The sequence below is a fragment of the Pistacia vera genome, unplaced genomic scaffold, assembly GCF_008641045.1.
Source record: "Pistacia vera cultivar Batoury unplaced genomic scaffold, PisVer_v2 Contig722, whole genome shotgun sequence".
Lineage (NCBI taxonomy): Eukaryota > Viridiplantae > Streptophyta > Magnoliopsida > Sapindales > Anacardiaceae > Pistacia > Pistacia vera.
Window position 1 is genome coordinate 306,089 of NW_022196582.1, and position 18,290 is coordinate 324,378.

The 18,290-nt window shown below is 35.3% G+C and overlaps 6 protein-coding genes across 7 annotated transcripts; 1 reads left to right on the top strand and 5 right to left on the bottom strand.

Annotated features, from left to right (window-relative positions):
- Positions 1 to 1,054: 1,054 nt before the first annotated feature.
- Positions 1,055 to 1,486, bottom strand: LOC116114750. The gene has a single exon (XM_031400885.1). It carries the CDS (start codon positions 1,484 to 1,486, stop codon positions 1,055 to 1,057), a length of 432 nt encoding a protein of 143 aa, XP_031256745.1.
- Positions 1,487 to 3,561: 2,075 nt separating this feature from the next.
- LOC116114737 lies at positions 3,562 to 4,311 on the bottom strand. The gene has a single exon (XM_031400874.1). The coding sequence runs from the start codon at positions 4,275 to 4,277 to the stop codon at positions 3,834 to 3,836; it is 444 nt and encodes a 147-aa protein (XP_031256734.1). The 5' UTR covers positions 4,278 to 4,311; the 3' UTR covers positions 3,562 to 3,833.
- Positions 4,312 to 5,441: 1,130 nt separating this feature from the next.
- On the bottom strand, positions 5,442 to 8,573 carry LOC116114765. The gene is made up of 4 exons (XM_031400904.1): positions 8,318 to 8,573; positions 8,021 to 8,224; positions 7,360 to 7,920; positions 5,442 to 5,905 (listed from the first exon to the last, which is right to left on the bottom strand). Exons 1-4 carry the CDS (start codon positions 8,571 to 8,573, stop codon positions 5,541 to 5,543), a joined length of 1,386 nt encoding a protein of 461 aa, XP_031256764.1. The 3' UTR covers positions 5,442 to 5,540.
- A 1,398-nt stretch (positions 8,574 to 9,971) lies between these two features.
- LOC116114751 lies at positions 9,972 to 12,220 on the bottom strand. The gene is made up of 4 exons (XM_031400886.1): positions 11,965 to 12,220; positions 11,670 to 11,873; positions 11,020 to 11,580; positions 9,972 to 10,327 (listed from the first exon to the last, which is right to left on the bottom strand). Exons 1-4 carry the CDS (start codon positions 12,218 to 12,220, stop codon positions 9,972 to 9,974), a joined length of 1,377 nt encoding a protein of 458 aa, XP_031256746.1.
- Positions 12,221 to 12,633: 413 nt separating this feature from the next.
- On the bottom strand, positions 12,634 to 14,107 carry LOC116114772. The gene is made up of 4 exons (XM_031400909.1): positions 13,648 to 14,107; positions 13,304 to 13,450; positions 13,149 to 13,223; positions 12,634 to 13,053 (listed from the first exon to the last, which is right to left on the bottom strand). Exons 1-4 carry the CDS (start codon positions 14,005 to 14,007, stop codon positions 12,832 to 12,834), a joined length of 804 nt encoding a protein of 267 aa, XP_031256769.1. The 5' UTR covers positions 14,008 to 14,107; the 3' UTR covers positions 12,634 to 12,831.
- Positions 14,108 to 14,897: 790 nt separating this feature from the next.
- Positions 14,898 to 17,188, top strand: LOC116114736. Of its 2 annotated transcripts, none has more exons than XM_031400873.1 (4): positions 14,898 to 15,465; positions 16,246 to 16,386; positions 16,642 to 16,725; positions 16,849 to 17,188. In XM_031400873.1, exons 1-4 carry the CDS (start codon positions 14,926 to 14,928, stop codon positions 16,852 to 16,854), a joined length of 771 nt encoding a protein of 256 aa, XP_031256733.1. In that variant the 5' UTR covers positions 14,898 to 14,925; the 3' UTR covers positions 16,855 to 17,188. The 2 variants fall into 2 exon arrangements, with proteins under 2 accessions (XP_031256733.1, XP_031256731.1); XM_031400871.1 differs by having other exon boundaries at positions 16,864 to 17,188.
- The last annotated feature ends 1,102 nt before the right edge of the window (positions 17,189 to 18,290 follow it).

An 18,290-nucleotide genomic window follows, 5' to 3' on the forward strand; every position in this document is an offset into this window, starting at 1 on the left:
GAGTTTTGATCGCTTATATAGTACAAGGATATCATCACCACCCAAAGACGCATTTTTAAGACAAAATTGTACGGACCACAGGTTCCAAAGCGAACAATACCTCTAGGAAGCCACCTACCCACCAAATGTGTCTTTTCAGCACAAAACCGTGCAGGTCCCAAGTCCCAAAGTAGACAATATATGTGCGGGTCTCAAATCCCAAAATGGACAATATCTCTGAGAACCCACATATCATATATATGGATTAGAGATGGCAATGGGCTAGGCCGAGATTGGGTACCCCTTGGCCTGAGCCCAAGCCCAACCCCATGACAAAGGCCAAGTCTCGGCTCAGGCTTGTCACCGGGATGACGAGTAAAGCCCAAGCCAAGCCCGACTGGCTTTTTGTAATCTCAGTCCCGGCCCAAGCCCGCCCATTTTTATAATGTGAATTTTTAAATATTAATAAATCTCATTTTTTTTTATATTTTTAATTCTATAAACAGTTTTTAAATATTAATTTATTTTTTAATACTCACCAAATATTAATAAATTTCAAATATTTTTTATACATATGTAGGATAATTCTGTAATTAGATATATAATATAAAGGCAATTTAGTAAAATTAATAGTAAAATTGTCAGGCCGAGCCGGGATTGAAGACATACCCATGACCGGTCCGTACCCGAGGGGCGGGCCTTAAAATCAGTCACAGACCCAAGCCCAAGCTCACTAACACTGGGTAAACCCGACCTTTTCAGGTCGAGCAGGGCTGGGCTGAGTATCCAAAAATACCGGACCTATTGCCATCTCTAATCTGGATCCGACATACATCAACTGCTACTACATCACAATTAACCGTTCAAACAATGACAATGCTTCATGTCAATTATAGAGAAACACTGTGACATCGAGGGAGCCTTAAACAAGATTCACTATTATTTATTTCAAATGGTTTGCTGATAAAATTAAAATCATACATCGAAGATTATTAAATGGTCTCTTGCCCATATAGCACAATCAAGAAATGACAAATTATTGATTATTGAAATTTCCAAACAACCCCCACGAGTTTCACTTCTCGAGCTGGAACGCAGAGGTTAGGAAGGACATGGAGATACCAGCTGCACTGGTGAGCTTCACTTTCCCAGAACTCGGATCTTCAATACATATTTCACCAACCTTCACCCACATTAACACCGCACTACTTTTTATTCCACTAATCTTACGCATCCGACGGTTCTCTGCAAACGCCGATAACTCGGTTTCGTAGGCAACGGTTTTTCCAATAGCATGGAACTTGTGTTCGTAACGTTTATTTTGCTTGAGCCATAAGAAACCGGTGTCGCGGTTATAACCCATCTCGGTGAGATTGTTAAGTGGGAGAAGACCTTTAGGAAGGTTGAGTTCGTCGAGAAGTTCATGACACTTGTTCTTGCAAAGATCCGCGCCATGGTAGATCTCGGCTCCTTCTTTGTTTTCTGCGATCAACTGTTGAGTCGCCATTTCCTTTTTTTTGGCTGGATTAACTTGAGCTTCTTTGTTCGATGAGATTGTTACTGGTTCATTGACAGGAGACTTTTGGGTGGCAATTCTTATATAGTGGCAATAGGCAGTTTGAAATGATAGAGTTTACTTGCATTATAATTTTCTGAATTTTTTTTTTTAATTTCCAAAATATTCTCAAAAAATCGCAGCTTCATATCCATATGCAATTTTTTAATCCGGTGAATCTATATGATGCATGTGGTATGAAAAACTAATCAAATTAAATAAAATGTGAACTATATTTTTTATTTTTTTATTTGAAAGAACATGATATCGAAGAATCTATGAATCCATATTGGGATCATGATTTTAATTTATTTTACTAAATGGCTAACTAAAACAACGTTAGCTCCACTCCTTTTACAAAGTGAGATCGTTTCCCCTCCGATCAATAAATTAAATGATATATAATTGATATAACTAGTACTGATAATGTGTCAATATTATATTAATAATAAAAAAAAAGTTTATTATATTAACTTCCAATTAATGTGGCACTGATACGTAATTAACCAACTCACCAAAACCTTTGGGTAATTCAAGTGGTAGGACAAGCCTTGAATGTGTGGTTAAGGCGTCTTGTCTCATATTCGAATCTCTTTAGTTTTTAAGATTTAAGTAAATGATCATGACGGTAGGATATTACTATCAATAGATTATGATGGCTTGACATTGCTTGAACTAGTAGCTTGACCTATTAGTCGCGACCCAGGCAGGGTGAGACATGGTGGTATAGAAATTAATGTAATTTTAAAAAAAAAAATTATTAATATGTTTTTGATATGATTATGTGTTGATTTGAATTAATTCAAAAGAAAAGGGACAAAAATGAAAAAAGAGAGGGTAGAATTGTAATTCTATAAGAGATTCTATATCAATTGTTAAAATTCATCAACGTCCATTAGTTTTAAAGATGGCAATGGGCCCGATATTTTCGGGTACCCAGCCCGAAAAGGGCGGGTTTTACCAGGTGTTTGCGGGCTTGGGCTTAGGCCTGAGCCTAATTTTGAGGCTCGACCTCGGGTACGGGCCAGGCCTAGGTATGTCTTCAGGCCCGGCCCAACCCTAATCTCATCCCATTTATATACCCACTTTTCTCAAACCCTAATCTCATCCCATTTGATGAGTATTCAAAAATAAATAAATATTTAAAAACTATTTTTATAATTAAAAATATATAAAAAAATTAAAATTTATTAATATTTAAAAATTCACATTATAAAAATGGGCGAGCTTGGGCCAGGCCTGAGGTTACAAAAAACCTGTCGAGCTGGGCTTTGGCTTTATCTATCATGCCTGTGACGGGCCTGGGCCAGGCTTGGGCCTTTGTCATGAGGTCGAGCTTAGGCCTGGGCCAAGGGGTACTCGGTCCCGGCCCGGCCCATTGCCATCACTAATTAGTTTTACTGTTTTAGGGATAAAAGTGTCACTATATAAAAGTAGTGGAGCTGATTGTACTTTTACTAAACCATATATGCCTTGTTGTGTGAAGACGGCGATGAGGAACATGATGGGCATGATGCTTAACAAAATATGCAAATTTTGTGCAGCAAGTTAAGGTGATCGAATACAGTTTGTGCAAGAAACGTGAGTGCGACTGCCAAAATTTTATTAGATGTATTAATTATTTTCTTAAATAAAATTCTACAAATGCAAATTTTGTGCAGCAAGTTAAGGTGATCGAATACAGTTTGTGCAAGAAACGTGAGTGCGACTGCCAAAATTTTATTAGATGTATTAATTATTTTCTTAAATAAAATTCTACAACACCAAAGGTCATGCTTGTTTTGTGGATTAGAAATTAGACGGAATAAAAATATTATGAATAGAAATCAATAAAAGAATGAATATAATAAGATTATTTTGTTTGTTCGTAATAAGAAATATTAATGGAATGGAAAACAATTTATTGCTTTTGGACTAAAATACCCTTAATTCATTTTATTAAATAAATATATTCTTCATTTTTTGTTTAAATATAAAATTTCAAAATTTTAAAAATAATTTCAAGCAAATCAACATCGGACGACCAATTTTCATCACACCCCTAGCATGTGAGAAATCACTGGCTAACAATCTACCTATTTGGATAGATTTCAGTCGCCAGAATCGAGCGTCGTCATGTTACATAAGATGGCATTCAGAAAACTGTTATACATAATACCAAGTTAACGTTACCGATACTTTAATAGTACCTTTATTTCAAATCATACATAGAAGATGAACATGATTTATCAAGAAATTAAGAAATGACAAATTATTAATTTATTGAAATTTCAAAACAACCCCAACAATTTCTATTTGTTCACTTTTGGTCCTTCTCTTCGAGCTCGAACGCAGAGAGTGGGAAAGACATGCTGAGACCAGCTGCACTAGTGAACTTCACTTTCCCAGAACTCGGATCTTCAATACACATTTCATTAATCTTCACCCAAATCAACAGCTCTTTGCTTTTTACTCCACTAAGTTTACGAATCCGGCCGTTCTCAGCAAACGACGACAACTCGGTATCGTAAGCAACGGTTTTTCCGATGGCACGGAACTTGTGTTCGTAACGTTTACTTTGCTTGAGCCACAAGAAACCGGTGGTGCGGTTATAACCGATCTCGGTGAGGTCGTTAAGTGGGAGAAGACCTTTAGGAAGGTTGAATTCGGCGAGAAGTTCATGACACTTTTGCTTGCAAAGATCGGCACCATGGTGGATCTCGGCGCCTTCTTTGTTCTCAGTGATCAACTGTTGAGTCGCCATTTATTTTTTCAGCTGATTCTGAGCTTCGATGAGATTGTTAATGGTGTGGGAGTATCTCTTAGTCTGGTTGGCCATTGTTATATAGTGGACCAGCTTTGGCAAGTTGAAATTACCAAAATGGGCTTCAACTTGTCACATGATTATCATTTTGCTTCAACTCAAATATTTTCCATCTTAAATTTTTTAAATAATAACAATAATAATAATATCACTATTCGTGTGTTTGAAGGTTGAGAATGTGATGCACGCTGGATGCTTAAGAGAATAAGCAAAAATTATGCAACAAGTTATAGTGTTCTGCTCAAGAAAGGTGATGGGAGTGGCCATATGGGAAAGAGTAAGATACATGATAAGTCAATATAATATATATTTTATAACCGGAGTGTCTGGGTCAGTTTGACCACACCAAAACTAATTTTCAAGGTTCATTGAATACTCTATAAACTCAATGTTCTAAATAAACCACAAATATAACTTATGAATTCAATAAAGGAAACAAACTTTCTTGATCACCAGATTAACCCCTTTGGAGTTGATCTATATAATATTTGCTTAATTATAAAATTGATATAACAGAGGGTGTTTTATAATAAGGATCATGATTCATTATCAAATGATTGAGATATCTTGGTACCGTTGGATGGTTGAATTTTTCTTTTTTGCCCTTCTAAAATTTCAACCCTTAGATTTTGTGATCAAAGGAATATGGTAGTGCAGTAACATTTTGTCAAGCATACCATCTCTGAATTTTGGAATATGAGGTGTTGATGAATGATCTCGCTGGAAAATGAAAATTAACATATATTTTCCACTTTGAAATGGGCAGTTGAGAACCTGATTTTGAAAAGACCAAATATTGTATACCAAACCCAAAACCCTAAAGGTTTGATGTGACGGTTAAGGAGATTTATTCAATTTTTTGAGTTCTTAGATTTAAATATTAAGATCACTTATCACAATAATATTATGGTTTATCTGGTCCTTTGATTTTGTAAGATATTTAATAAACCTTAAAGATTAATTAAGATGTATACAAATTGATCCGAATACCCTGATTATAAAAAAAAAAAATAATAATAAACAAATAAATATTGTACACTAAATGAGTTCCATTCCAGCGTATAAGAAGGCTTTCAATATTGAAAAAAAGAAAAGATATGAACACTTTAATCCCGACCATCTGTCATAGTTTGTCAGCTTTCCTCTGTTATATGTTGGTTAATTTGTTAGCTTTTACAATGAAGGTTTAATTACAGACAAAAATCAATTATGGGATTCCCCCCACATTTTCAAAAGATACTTCTGGCAATGGCTACCATTATTATTAATAAACAAATCTTGTTTTGTTCTTTTGCCATTGAAATTGAACCCTTTTTCACCGACAAAAGCGGTAGCAATCTTCCTCTTCTCAACGCCTTTAATATTGTGCCTGTATTCCACGCAGATATTCTCAAACACTTCCTCCTCAAACATGTTCAATTGAAGCTTGGGGCTCATTTTGTCTCTCACGAAAGCGAAAGCCAGTTGGTCTCTCGGATTAAATGCCTCCAACTCGTTGAACAAAAGGCAAGAGAACAGATTGCTGCTCAGTCCATGTTTCCTTAAAATCAATGCACTATCTGGCACATCTGCCAATACAAGTTTCATTAAAATAATAAACAAATTGAATTTTACGTATATGCATGTAACAACCCATAATTTAATATTTGATTTTAAACAAAGTTTCTTGGCGTTTCAGGGTCCACTATCAACTTTATGTTTAATGCAAGCCATGTTCTGAAGCTTTTATGCAGTAGCTGGCGGTATGGAGTTAGGTCTATTTTATAAGATATCTGAAAACATTACTGCAAGTTTCTCTTTCTATTTCTGTGGAAGGGATTGGTGGGTAGTGGCCAAGTGGAAGTTGAATATTATAAGACAACTTAAACAAGATGCTAAAAGTCTAAATTAATTTTATCAATTGGGGTATATACTTAACTTAAAATGCTTAAATAAATAGTTTCCATTCTAGAAGATGCTCAACTTTGTTTTTCTAATGTGACTAGATTACTTTATAGTTAATCTATGAGTCTGCTTGACTTGGAACACCATAATACAGATTGTTCTTGTAACATTCTTTACCCACCTCTTTTTAGTGCAGCTCAGTTAGTGCTTTTGACTCGTTTGGAAAGATGATATCTAGGTTCAAAGTCGAGGGGTGAAATCTAAACATTAAAAAGATGTGGGTACCTAAGAAAAATTCAAGTCCCACCAAATGAGATAGTCAGGAAAATTCATAATGATCGCACTCTTAGAGCCCCACTTGACGAGGTGGGTAAAGGATGTTGCAATTCTTCCCTCAATTCTACTTAAAATATATATCAAATGATATGAAAGGGTGATCGGTTTCGGATACCTTGTATTTTTTTAAGGAACCAAAACTGGAACTGGCCAGTTTCGTTTCTTAGAAACCTAGAATCGAAACCTAAAACATAGGTTCCAATTTCGGTTCCAAGTACCTGAGTTAATTTTAATTACCCCCTACTTTTAAAAAAATGATAATACACCCCCAATAATTTACAAAAATTATAATTCAGTCCCAGTTCCTACCTGGGTACACAGACCTCGATTCCGGTTCCCAGTTCCAGTTACGGTTCTACCCTTTACCCATGCTCATCCCTAATGATATGTATTCAAGAAAATCCATTTACTTTACTCAAAAGAAAATCCATAGCTTGCATTATTAGTGGATTGATCTTACGCGCTTTGTGGAAATTTCAGTGCAAAGTAGGTATTATTAGCTTGTAAAAAAGCACAGATTAATGAGTTAGGCAGTAGGCACCGCACTCAGTCAATACGCAAAATCAACAGATTAATTATTTCAAGATTATATATAAAATTCAAGTAGAGACTGTGACTTGTGCAATTGAGAACTTTCTAGGCATCTAATTATAACATTTTCCATTCCTCCAACCGTTTTAAAAAGCTATTTCCTTCTGCTTTACGCATAGAATTGCTTCATTTATTTCCTTTATACTGAACTTTATGTGTGAATCCAGAAAAAGCCTTGTACAACGAATTAAAATGAAAAATTTATACATACCTGAGGGATAGGGGAGCTTATTGGGAGTCCATGGCTGCAATCCATTCTCACAATATGTCTCCATTTGCGCCTGCAATGCATCGATATCGCCCCATTTCTTCCACCTTGCAGTTGCCATTGCTTCTTCCATAGTATGAGTAAAAAATGGATGTTTTGAAATTGCCATGTCCACATTCTTTGAAACCACAAGTGAATGAATCAATAACAATGGATCCACAGTCAGCTGCAACTTGGCATCAATCCAAATGCTGAATTTCGAGTTTGGGAATAGTCTATGTACTAAGTATTTAGGTATCACTCCATTCATAGCAGGATTCTCATACAAATTCTTGCTTGAAACTTTAACAATTCTCCATGCCCCTATTTTGTACTCTTGAGATTTCCCTGAAATTAATTGGTAATCTTCAAGTCCTTCAAATGTTCCATCATCTACAAACATGAAGAAGCATACAGTTTCTAAGGTTTTGGATCCAAGTCCTCTTGGTTGCCTGATCTTGTCATGGCTGTTGAAGATAGCTGAGACTACAACAACTCCATTACAAGTTTCCATTACAATTTTATCTGAAAAACAAACGCACAATCATAAAAGAAAAGAAAAGGAAAAGCTTATCAGACAAACCAAAATGTAAAGTTCAGTCAGTCCATGAAGATAAAAACTAACCTGAATTACTAATTGGGAACTTCTTAAAGAACCCACAAGGAATTTCTACACTATCATTCACATGATCAAAATAAGAAATTCTCTTCTGAGTACTGAAATTTCCACCAAAACTATCAGCATTTCCCTGCATATACTTCAAAACCGGGCTAAAACCCGAAGAGTTCCCACATAAATCTCGAATGTTCTCAAATACCACTCTGTAATCTGATGACAGAAACCAAAAAAAAGTTACACAAAGATCATACTTACAACTATCAAAACTGATAATTGAGCACAAAAGGAGAGAGAAAAATTAACCTGAGAAAAATACAGGGGAGGAGCAAGAAGAGCGTTGCGTAGAGAGAGCATATTTGTGCTGTCCATAAGAGGGAGGGTAAGAGAAGAGAGAGGTTTGAATAGGGTGAAAGGGTGACGATTTGAAGATACAATGTTTTGAAGAAAGAGATTTATGCAGAGCAAGAAAGAGAGTTATGAACAGGTAAAACAGAGAGAAACAGAGGAGTTTTGATTGGAAAAGCAGAGGAGTTTTGGCAGAAGTAGTTGGCTTCCCCATAAAGAAAATCAGTTACATAAGTTCCATCACCTCTCCTCATCACTCTTATATCATTTGATTTTTTTTCACTTTTTTTCTTTATTGGTTTCAATCTCATGTGCTCAAGTCTTTGATAACATGAAGGGAGCTTTTAAATAGAGGGAATAAGACACTCTCATTTATAACGCTTAGCAGTAGAGATAACTGCATTTTCATCACTTTTTGTTTTGTATTGAGTTAAAAATTTTACAATATTTTCTAATTATCTTCTTTTACTTTAAAAAAAAGAAACTTTGATTAACACAAACTTTTTTTTTTTTTGTGACCGAGGTTATCTGAACTAGTTTATACACATCTCAACTAATTCTTTAGGGTCTTGAAATTGACGACTAGGTAAGCCTTTCAGTTGTCACCCCTATTAGGGCATATGGGAACTCGAATTCAGGAGTGGAATCTTATTTTGCTCTTTTATCATCATGTCACCCAGTGCAATATTAATTGATTAATGCAAACTAATATTCATATAACGGAAAATCAAAACAACAAATTTACTTTTTACCATTTGTTTCTTAGAAAGAGCAAAAAAATGAACGTTGTGATGAAACCTGATGAGTCAATTTTATGGTAAAAGTCGATAGACATATTTTTATGAAGCAACATGTTTTTTTGTGACACAGCACGTTGTTTGTATGGAAACATGTTTTGTAGGAGGGCCATGCTTTGAAAGATCTTTTTTTTTTTTTTTTCTGTGAAATTATAGTTCCTTCAAACAAAATATGAAACTATGAATACCCTCCACAAGATCGTTTAATTTTTATTGGTTTTCTGTAGAGATTGGAATGAGGTGACCCATGTGATGTGAAATAAGCATACAATATATATATATATTGAAATATCCGAACCAGTTTTCGTACATTTCAATTAATTTTTGAAAAGTCTATTGAATACCCTACAAGTTCAAAGGACAAGGTAAGTCACAATGTTATTGTAATAAATGATTTCAAGGTTTAAATTCAAAAACTCAAGAAAAAAACAAACTTCTTTAACCGCTAGACCAACCCGTTAGGTTAATAAGCTTCCAATAAGAGAACGTTTTGCAAATATTAGTAAGCAAGAGAACGTTTTGCAAATAGGGGCAAATAAGAATAGTTAAATGGACCGGCGGGGAGAACAAGAAGAAGGAAATACAATAATAAAACAGGAAGAAAGAATCATCATACGAGGTGGGTTCTAACTACTGATACAGCTAATTAAGTGAGGACAAAAATCAAGAGGTATAAATTAATAACATACTCCGATCAACTAAACAATAATTGATAAAAGAACTAATGATCTGCCTACCTGTTATTATCTGTCAGCTTTTCCCTGTGAAAGTTCGTTGGTTAGCGTTTTCTTTTTAACATATAGTTTGAGACAAAATTAATCACGGGTTTCATCCCACATCTTAGAAAAATACTTCTGGCAACTAATACAGCAGCTGCTATTAACAAACAAATCATGCCTTGTCCTTTTGGTCTTTCTGGAAGAGGACCACCCTTCTTCAATGAAACCGGTCCCGGATCGTTTAAGATTGTGCCTGTACTCCACCGCAATATGCTCAGACACTTCATCTTCAAACATGTTCAGTTTCAGCTTCGGCTTCATGTGATCTCTTACATAAGCGAAAGCTACTTGATCTCTGGGGTTAAATGCTTCTAACTCATTGAACATTAGGCAAGAGAACAGATTGCTTCTCATTCCATGCTTCCTTATTATTAGAGAACTATCTGGTACATCTGCCAACAAAAATGAGCCTATCATTACAATGTATATGTTTCTGTTGCACAAGTTTTGTTTTTGGGACCATTTTCACTCTATGGAGAAGGTTGTCCCACATGAAGAAGTGGGTGTAGTAGGTGGCTGAAAGGTTCATTTAATTAGAAAATGAAATAATAAACAAATTAATAACTTGAAGAAATCATTCAATGGTTTTACATGAAAAATGCCCAAACTGTCTACTAGCCAGGGGCGCTTCGAGACCTTCGAACGCGTCTGCGTGGCCCATTAATACTAAAGTGGTCGACAACTACAACAGATACTGTATTTAGAGACTTAAGGAATTGACTTTTTAAGATCAACCAATGACACAAAAGTTTTCGTTTTTCTACCAAATCTTCAAGAGGAATCTCTAATTGTAAGTCAAAGGATGTGAATTGAAGAAATTTCAGTATAAATCACATCAACTCTCAAACCCTCTCAACAAATTCATGGACCATTAACCTAATTTTTGCCATAGTTTAAATAAAGCATATAAAAAATTTATCACTTGTATAAATGTGTATCTTTTTTGCCTTTGAGGGTTAATTTATTCTAAAGAGGATTCTATGCTTTTAAAGGCTTGGAAACAAAGTGCCAAAGATAAGTTTTCACATGGTTTTCATCAGCAGTTTTTGAGAACAAGACATCAAATGGAAGACCACAGAAATACCTGAGGGATATGGGAGCTTATCCGGACTCCATGGCTGCAACCCATGTTCACAGTAAGTCTCCATTTGCCTCTGCAATGCATCAACATTCCACCATTTTTTCCACCTCGCAGTTGCCATAGCTTCTTCCATGGTATGAGTGAAAAATGGATGTTTCGATATCGCCATATCCACTTTCTCTAACACGACAAGTGTATGAATTAACAGTAATGGATCCACCACCAGCTGCAACTTTGCATTTATCCAGATGCTGAATTTCGAGTTGGGGAACAGTCTATGAAGTAAGTATTTAGGTATTGCTCCATTCATTTCTGGATTGTCATACATGTTCTTACTTGAAACTTTAATAATTCTCCATGCACCTATTTTATAATCGTTTGATTTTCTTGATATTAATTGGTGATAATGAAACCCTTTCAGTGTTATATCATCTACAAACATGAAGAAACATACAACGTCTAGTGTTTTCGATCCAAGTCCTTTTGGTTGCCGGATTTTGTCATAGTTATTGAAGATAGCTGAAACTACAACAACTCCATTACAATTTTCCATGGCAATTCGATCTGAAATACACACACAAAATCAAATATCATACAAATATGAAGTTCAAGCTTATCAAAACAAATTAGGAGACAAAGATTGGGAAACTAACCAGAATGAAGAATGGGAAACTTGTTAAAGAAGCCACAAGGAACCTCCACATTGTCATTTGAATGATCAAAAAAAGAAATCCTCTTCTGGATACTTAAATTTCCACCAAAAGTAGTAGCATTCCCCTGCATATACCTCAAAACAGGGGTAAAACCCGAGGAATTTCTGCACAAATCTTGGATCTCTTTCAACACCATCGAGTAATCTAATAAAAAAAAACAAAAAGAACCCAATTTAAAAAAAAACATTACAAAGAATAAAGAAAACAGAACAGAATTTAAGAAAAAGGAACCAACCTGAGAAAAAGATAGGTAAAGAGCAAGAAGAACGGTGGGTAGGAAGAGCGTACTTGTGCTCTCCATATGTGGAAGGGTAATAAAAGAGAGGGATTTGAATGGGATCAAAGGGAGAGGATCTGAAGATGCATTTTGTGGGAGCGAGAGCGTTATAAAGAGCAAGAAACAGAACGGTGAAGAGGTAAATCAGAGAAAAACAGAGGAGTTTTGATTGTAATAACAGAGGGGTTCTGTAGATGAGCTTGGCTTTCCCCATAAAGTATCATTGCCATGAGTTTCTTCACATCTGATCTGATCTCGATCTCAACCTCAATCTCATTTTCATTCTTTTTCTGTTACCATCTCTTGGGCTTCAGTGTTTCCTCCCTACCATCATTCTCTGAAGAATACTGTTATTTCTGTGACACTCTTTTAGTTATGTTTTTAATTTTTATTTAATTTCTCCTATTTTTAGTTCTTTCGGAAAATTTAATTGAATATATTAAGTGCAACCAATAATACTTATCGTATATATGAATATATAATCTATAGTTTTTACAACAATTTTCTATATGATAAAATTTTATTCAATTTTTTTTTTCTTTGATAAAAGACGGGCGAAGCCCAAAGCAGACCAATTAAAGCATAAAAGCTACATCTAAACAAGGACTGCCAGATGAAAACATCCTTGAAGCATCATTCTTAAGGAGTTTATCAATACTAAAAGGAGCAGACTCGAAGACGTAAAGTCCAGGATCGAACCTGAAACTGAGGTATCTCTAATATATGTCACATTTTAGATAATTAATAAATAAGAGTTTAGATTAATATGAGTTAAACAGATACTGAATGGTGCAGGATACATAAACAATGATGATACATGATCTATTATTTGAATAATCCGACATGATCTTGTTTCATTTTCTCCAGGATGTCACTCTTGAGCAACCTAACAATCTTCTCAAACTCATCAAAGTTCTTAATGGCTTCATAGATTTGATTGTCTTCTGGAGATGGTGGCCACTGGAATTGTCGCCGGAGCTCATCAAATTCTTTCCAACATGATTCTGCTGATTCTCTCGGGTGCTCCAACATTATATGAACAATTGCCTGCACTCAATATATTCGCAAAACGTTCTCATAATCAATCCCATATCATAACAACAATCAAATTCCAAGAGTGTCGAATCCAAAACAATCCAAACCTTGTACAGCGGTCGCCGAGCGTCGGATATTTCCTCGTCTAAGCATTTGCAGCCTAAAACCTTTTGGAAATCTCCCTGGAAATAATATATAACATAAACAAAAACATGTTATGTACAGATTAAAAAAAATCTTAAGTCAGGAAATTAAATATAACCTTGTAGATGAGCAATTCCACAAGCAACATTTCAAGCTCATAAGCTTCATGTTCTTTCTTTAAACTTCGGGCATTCTGCACCGCTTTTTCCAATATTCGGACTGCATCAGCTTCTTTTCCGCTCATTTCCAGCTTTGCAACTGTGCGCTTTTCAAAGCACATGCAACACTCACTAAATTAATACTTTTATAATTAATAATTCAAATGTGTTCATCCTACAAGCAAATCAAGTTAGTTTAGATGATTAAGTATTAACAAAAGGCTCAAATTAGATTCAAGACCAGAAAATTTTATCTAAAAATAATGTTAATCTGGTTGAATTAATAGAGATGCCCTGGCCTAACCTGCAACTTCTTGAAATCAGGTCGTTCCTCTTTAAGTAAATCCTTTAAATCAGCCTCGGCAGCTTCCAATGTTGCTGCATCAGCCACAGCATGTTGATAATCTAGCAGTCTCTCCATGGCCAGTTTGCCTCCATGAAGAGTCCCAAGAGACAGGGACCTCGAAAGAACCTTCTGCGGCGGCTTTTTAAATGCACGGGCTGTATAAGCCCATGCAATATAAATGCTGCCAAAGATAACGATCGGCGTTACTGTCACCGCCATCGTTCCATATTTAGTCTTTATAGTGAAGTTGTTGAAGAAATTTTCCATTTGGATAAACAAACTTCTGATTGTGATTGTGGTATATGAGAAAAGATGCATATTTGAATAAAGAAAAGATAACTATGAAAAGTTTCTTCAAGTTCTAACTGGAGAAAGCTATTTGGGTGCTAATCATAATTATTGTTTTTGCTGGAATTAAGTTGACCTGAAGCCTGAAATGCAAGCTTTGCAAAAGCAGAGTTATAAGGACACTTATTATTCTAAATTTCATTGTGCTTGGTGGGTAAAGAACCTTAAACATTTCTTCATTCTCAGAATTAATCACCATTGAAGCCAAAAGAAGGCCTTGGGAATCTCTTGTGTTTCAAGCAAAGCTGGTTCTTTATGCTATTAGAGATTATATTCTATCAGGAAAAAAGTAGAACTTTATTATAACAATATTAATTATAAAAAAAAAAAATCAGTTATTCCCTCCTTCTATTATTAATACATAGGATCCGAAATTGGGATTTCATCTTTGTAATAACTTGATTTTTAGCTTTAAGCAAATAAGCAAATTCAAGAATCAGGAAAAAAAAAAAAAAAAAAATGTGCTACATAACCAACCCCTAGGTGGTTAACTAGCACCCTTGAATGTATTACTCAAGAGATCTTGAATTCGATTCCTCTCAATTGCTAATAAAGGTGGTCATCTTGAGTTTGATTCCTCTCGATTACTAATAAAGGTGGTCATTGGAGGAGTACCCAGCCCTTAACTTTAGGGCTTTGGGGGATTAGTTAAGATGTGCACAAGCTAATCCGGACACCCTTGATCGGTTACCAAAAAAAAAAAAAAGTGCTACATGACAATGATGCCTTTCCAGTGAACTTACATTGCTTATGTCTGAAGGAAAATAAAAATATGCCTTACTTGAACCCCTCTACCAGATCATTCCCTACACATACAATATGATTATATCCATTTGAAGCAATGACCAGGAAATGCACAGCATCCATAAACAAACAAACAATTTCACAATGGAATCTACCCTTTGCCTAAGCTATTTTCCTCGACCTGCCATTCCCTTTAACCTGAATCTTTCCACAAAGAGCGTTAAACTTAAACAAACAACTAGACTTCGCTCCAGCCATTCTTGTTTTTCGCTCTCAAGTGGTTTAAATGTTACTCGGAGCCCGCTTGGGCATGTTTTGAACTTCAATGCAGTGATTTGTGAGCTCGAAAAGTCTTCAACGCCTTCAAAGAAAAATGAAAAGGGAGATAGAAAAATCGTTAAAGGGACGGTGGGGGCATCTTTGGTTTTGGCTTGTGTTGTTGGTATTATGAGTTGCAGTTCTAAGATGAATCATCATAAGGCCATTGCAGGTCCCAAGGAAATGTATCAGAAAGCTCCACCGACGTCAGCGTTAACACAACCAATTGGCGGAAACCTAGCACTTAAATCATTTTTGGATGTGAGTATGGAGCTGGCTTCAAGTTCCAGTGAAGCAAAGCCCTTCTATCAACCTATAATTAATGTGCCTCCAGGGCCTTCAATGGAAGATATCAATGCCGTTAAAGTAAATTAATTCTCTTTTCCCTACACATTTAAGTGATATAGTCAGTGTTAAGTAAAATTTCCTATGTTTATTTTTGGTCGGATTTATATACTCTTGAAATTCAGTCATTTCTTCTACATGATAATTAATAGTCGTCCAAAGTACCATAGATCCCAGTGATTTGTGCTTTTCTTTTTTCCTTAATATTGGATTCAAATTTTCTTTCTTTAAGTATAGCTTGTACTGTTTATTTGCTAGCTTTTTTTTTTTTCTTTTTTAATAATCGGGGGAGTCTGGGTTGGTTTACGCACACCTCAACTAATCTCTCGGGATCGTAAAACTATCGACCGGATAAGAACTCTAATGACTATCTCTATTAGTGACTGAGAAGGAACTCGAACTCAAGACCTCTTAAGTAATACACTTAAGAGTCCCTATTGAACCATTCGACCACCCAAAGATAGTAAGTTAGATAGTTATCCCCTTGTCTTCTTAATTAAGTTACAAAGCTAGATAGTTATTCTCTGTGGGTAAAATTCATTTTGCATATCCCTCACTAGGTATCAAACTTCACTTAAAACCCTCCTCTTGCTATAAAGATTTTCGAAAAAAAACAAGAAGGAAAAGACTAGCTTGGCTGGACTGCTGAACTAGGTTTTTCTAAGCTAAGTAAACATAGACAAAGATTAAATAGGATTGTCATTGTAAGCTAGGGTTAAGTCAAGCAAACCTAATCAATTACTTCTGTTGATTGTGAAAGGTATGATGTATAGTGCAATTTCTTATTCGCAACTTTTGTAGATGGAAGCAGTGCGCAGAATGAAATCCGGGAAGCCCGAAGAGGCTGTGGAAATGCTGCAAGATCTATACTATCAATGTCAAAATGAGCCTGAGCCTGCATACAATGCTGAGATGGCGTTAGTAGAAATTCTCATTTATCAGGTATGTAAATATGTCTCCATTAATAGTAGCCTTATTCAGTTAATTAGAACCAGATTGACCCTTGGTTTTATAGAAAGTCAAGCGCATATGAAACAAAAATATGTAAACAAATACACATATATGTATCTTACTGGTTAATGAATCAAAAGAAAAACTGCAATACAAGTTTGGAGTAACAAGACAAATTGAATGAAACATTTTGCCTTATCACTATTTTACTAGTCATTTTAGGTAATGCCGGCTCTGCTTATACAGGGAAAATACGAAGAAGCCTCGAACTGTAACTGTCTCAAGGAAGAATATCGCATCCCGTCTGATGGTCGATTCCCTCTTTACAAGGTTTGTTATTCCATTTTTATCAAAAGAAAAACACGCAAAACTGCTATTATACAATAGTGATTCTATATTTTCTGAAGATTAAATTTTCGAAATTGCTTGTAGAATTATGGAAAGTTTCAATAGTTTTAATTTCAACAGGCTATTATATATACCATGCTGAATAGCGATGAAGCAAGGAAGTGGTGGGAAGAATTCGCTGCAATCGTTGAAGGAGAATTCAATCCTGGACACTATTTTTAGCCTTTGACTAGTTAATATATATATTAGTCCAATTCGTGCATGCAAATATAAGAAACGCTAACTGCTACAAGGCGAAGAATGGCCGGACCTCGATCATATGACCACCCACGCGTTGTTGAACAAAGCATCATGGATATTGTTATGTGAACATTTTTTGTTGATTATTTTACCTTGAAACAAAGCTGTTTCATGGAATGTACGTAAGTGAAATCAAGAATATATAATTCCATTTCAACCTTTTTTCTGTTTTTTTTTTTTTTTTTGGTTTGGTTTAACATTTGTAGTTTGAGCAAGTGGAATAAAGAATATATAGTTCTTAAGAAAAGCTAAGCATTATGTTATGAGTAATACTATGCTTACTCACTATCTTACTAACCATCTTACTATCCTTTGTAAATATACGCATAGTAGTACGGGTACCATATGCATAGTACGGAACTATGTATAATTTAACAAAGATAGTAAGGCGGTTAGTATAACTCATGAGTAAGCATAGTGTTTTTCTTATGTTATATATTACCCATCGTGGTAGTTCAGATTATTAGGACGAATTAAGAATGGTATGAATAGACGCCACGGTCTCATATTTAATTCTCTATCTGAGCATTTGCGATTTTAAGAGTGAAGAATCTTGATGATTGATTATTACACTAATCTTTCGTTATCGAAACATACGTAAGTTGACCTAAATACCTATATATATATATATATATATATATATTATTATATATATATATATATTATATATATATATATTCTGCAAGATACTAGAGAAGTTTTGCATTACCTTCATCATCTAATTTAAAAAAAAAAAAAAAAAAAAAAAAAAAAAAAAAAAAAAAAAAAAAAATCATGAATCGTTTGCCCAAAACTTGAGTTTTACTAGCACATGCATGAGAAATATAGAGTGATGCTATGGGTACTAATGGATGGGTACTAATTTGTGTACTAACTAAAGCATAGTACCCGTACCATGCGCATAGTATGGATACTATGCTTTAGTTAGTACACAAATTAGTATCCATCCATTAGTACCCAAAGTATTATTCAGAAATATAAGTCAGGTTTGCCTTTTCCATGCACGTCACTGCTGTGTCGGAATAGAAAAACCATACTCGTGGCTTGCATGACGTTTGCCGTTGGCTGCACTGACCACGCACCCAATAGTTGAGCCACGTATGGGCCTAAACACGTGATGGGCTTGAGACCCTTCTTTGAACCCTTTCCGCCGACTCGGATCTGTCCACTCTCCACGGGCAGCCAAAGAGGAAGAGATAGGCGAAGTCTGAGAACTTGAACTTTAATTCCACCCAAAGTGGCGAAAA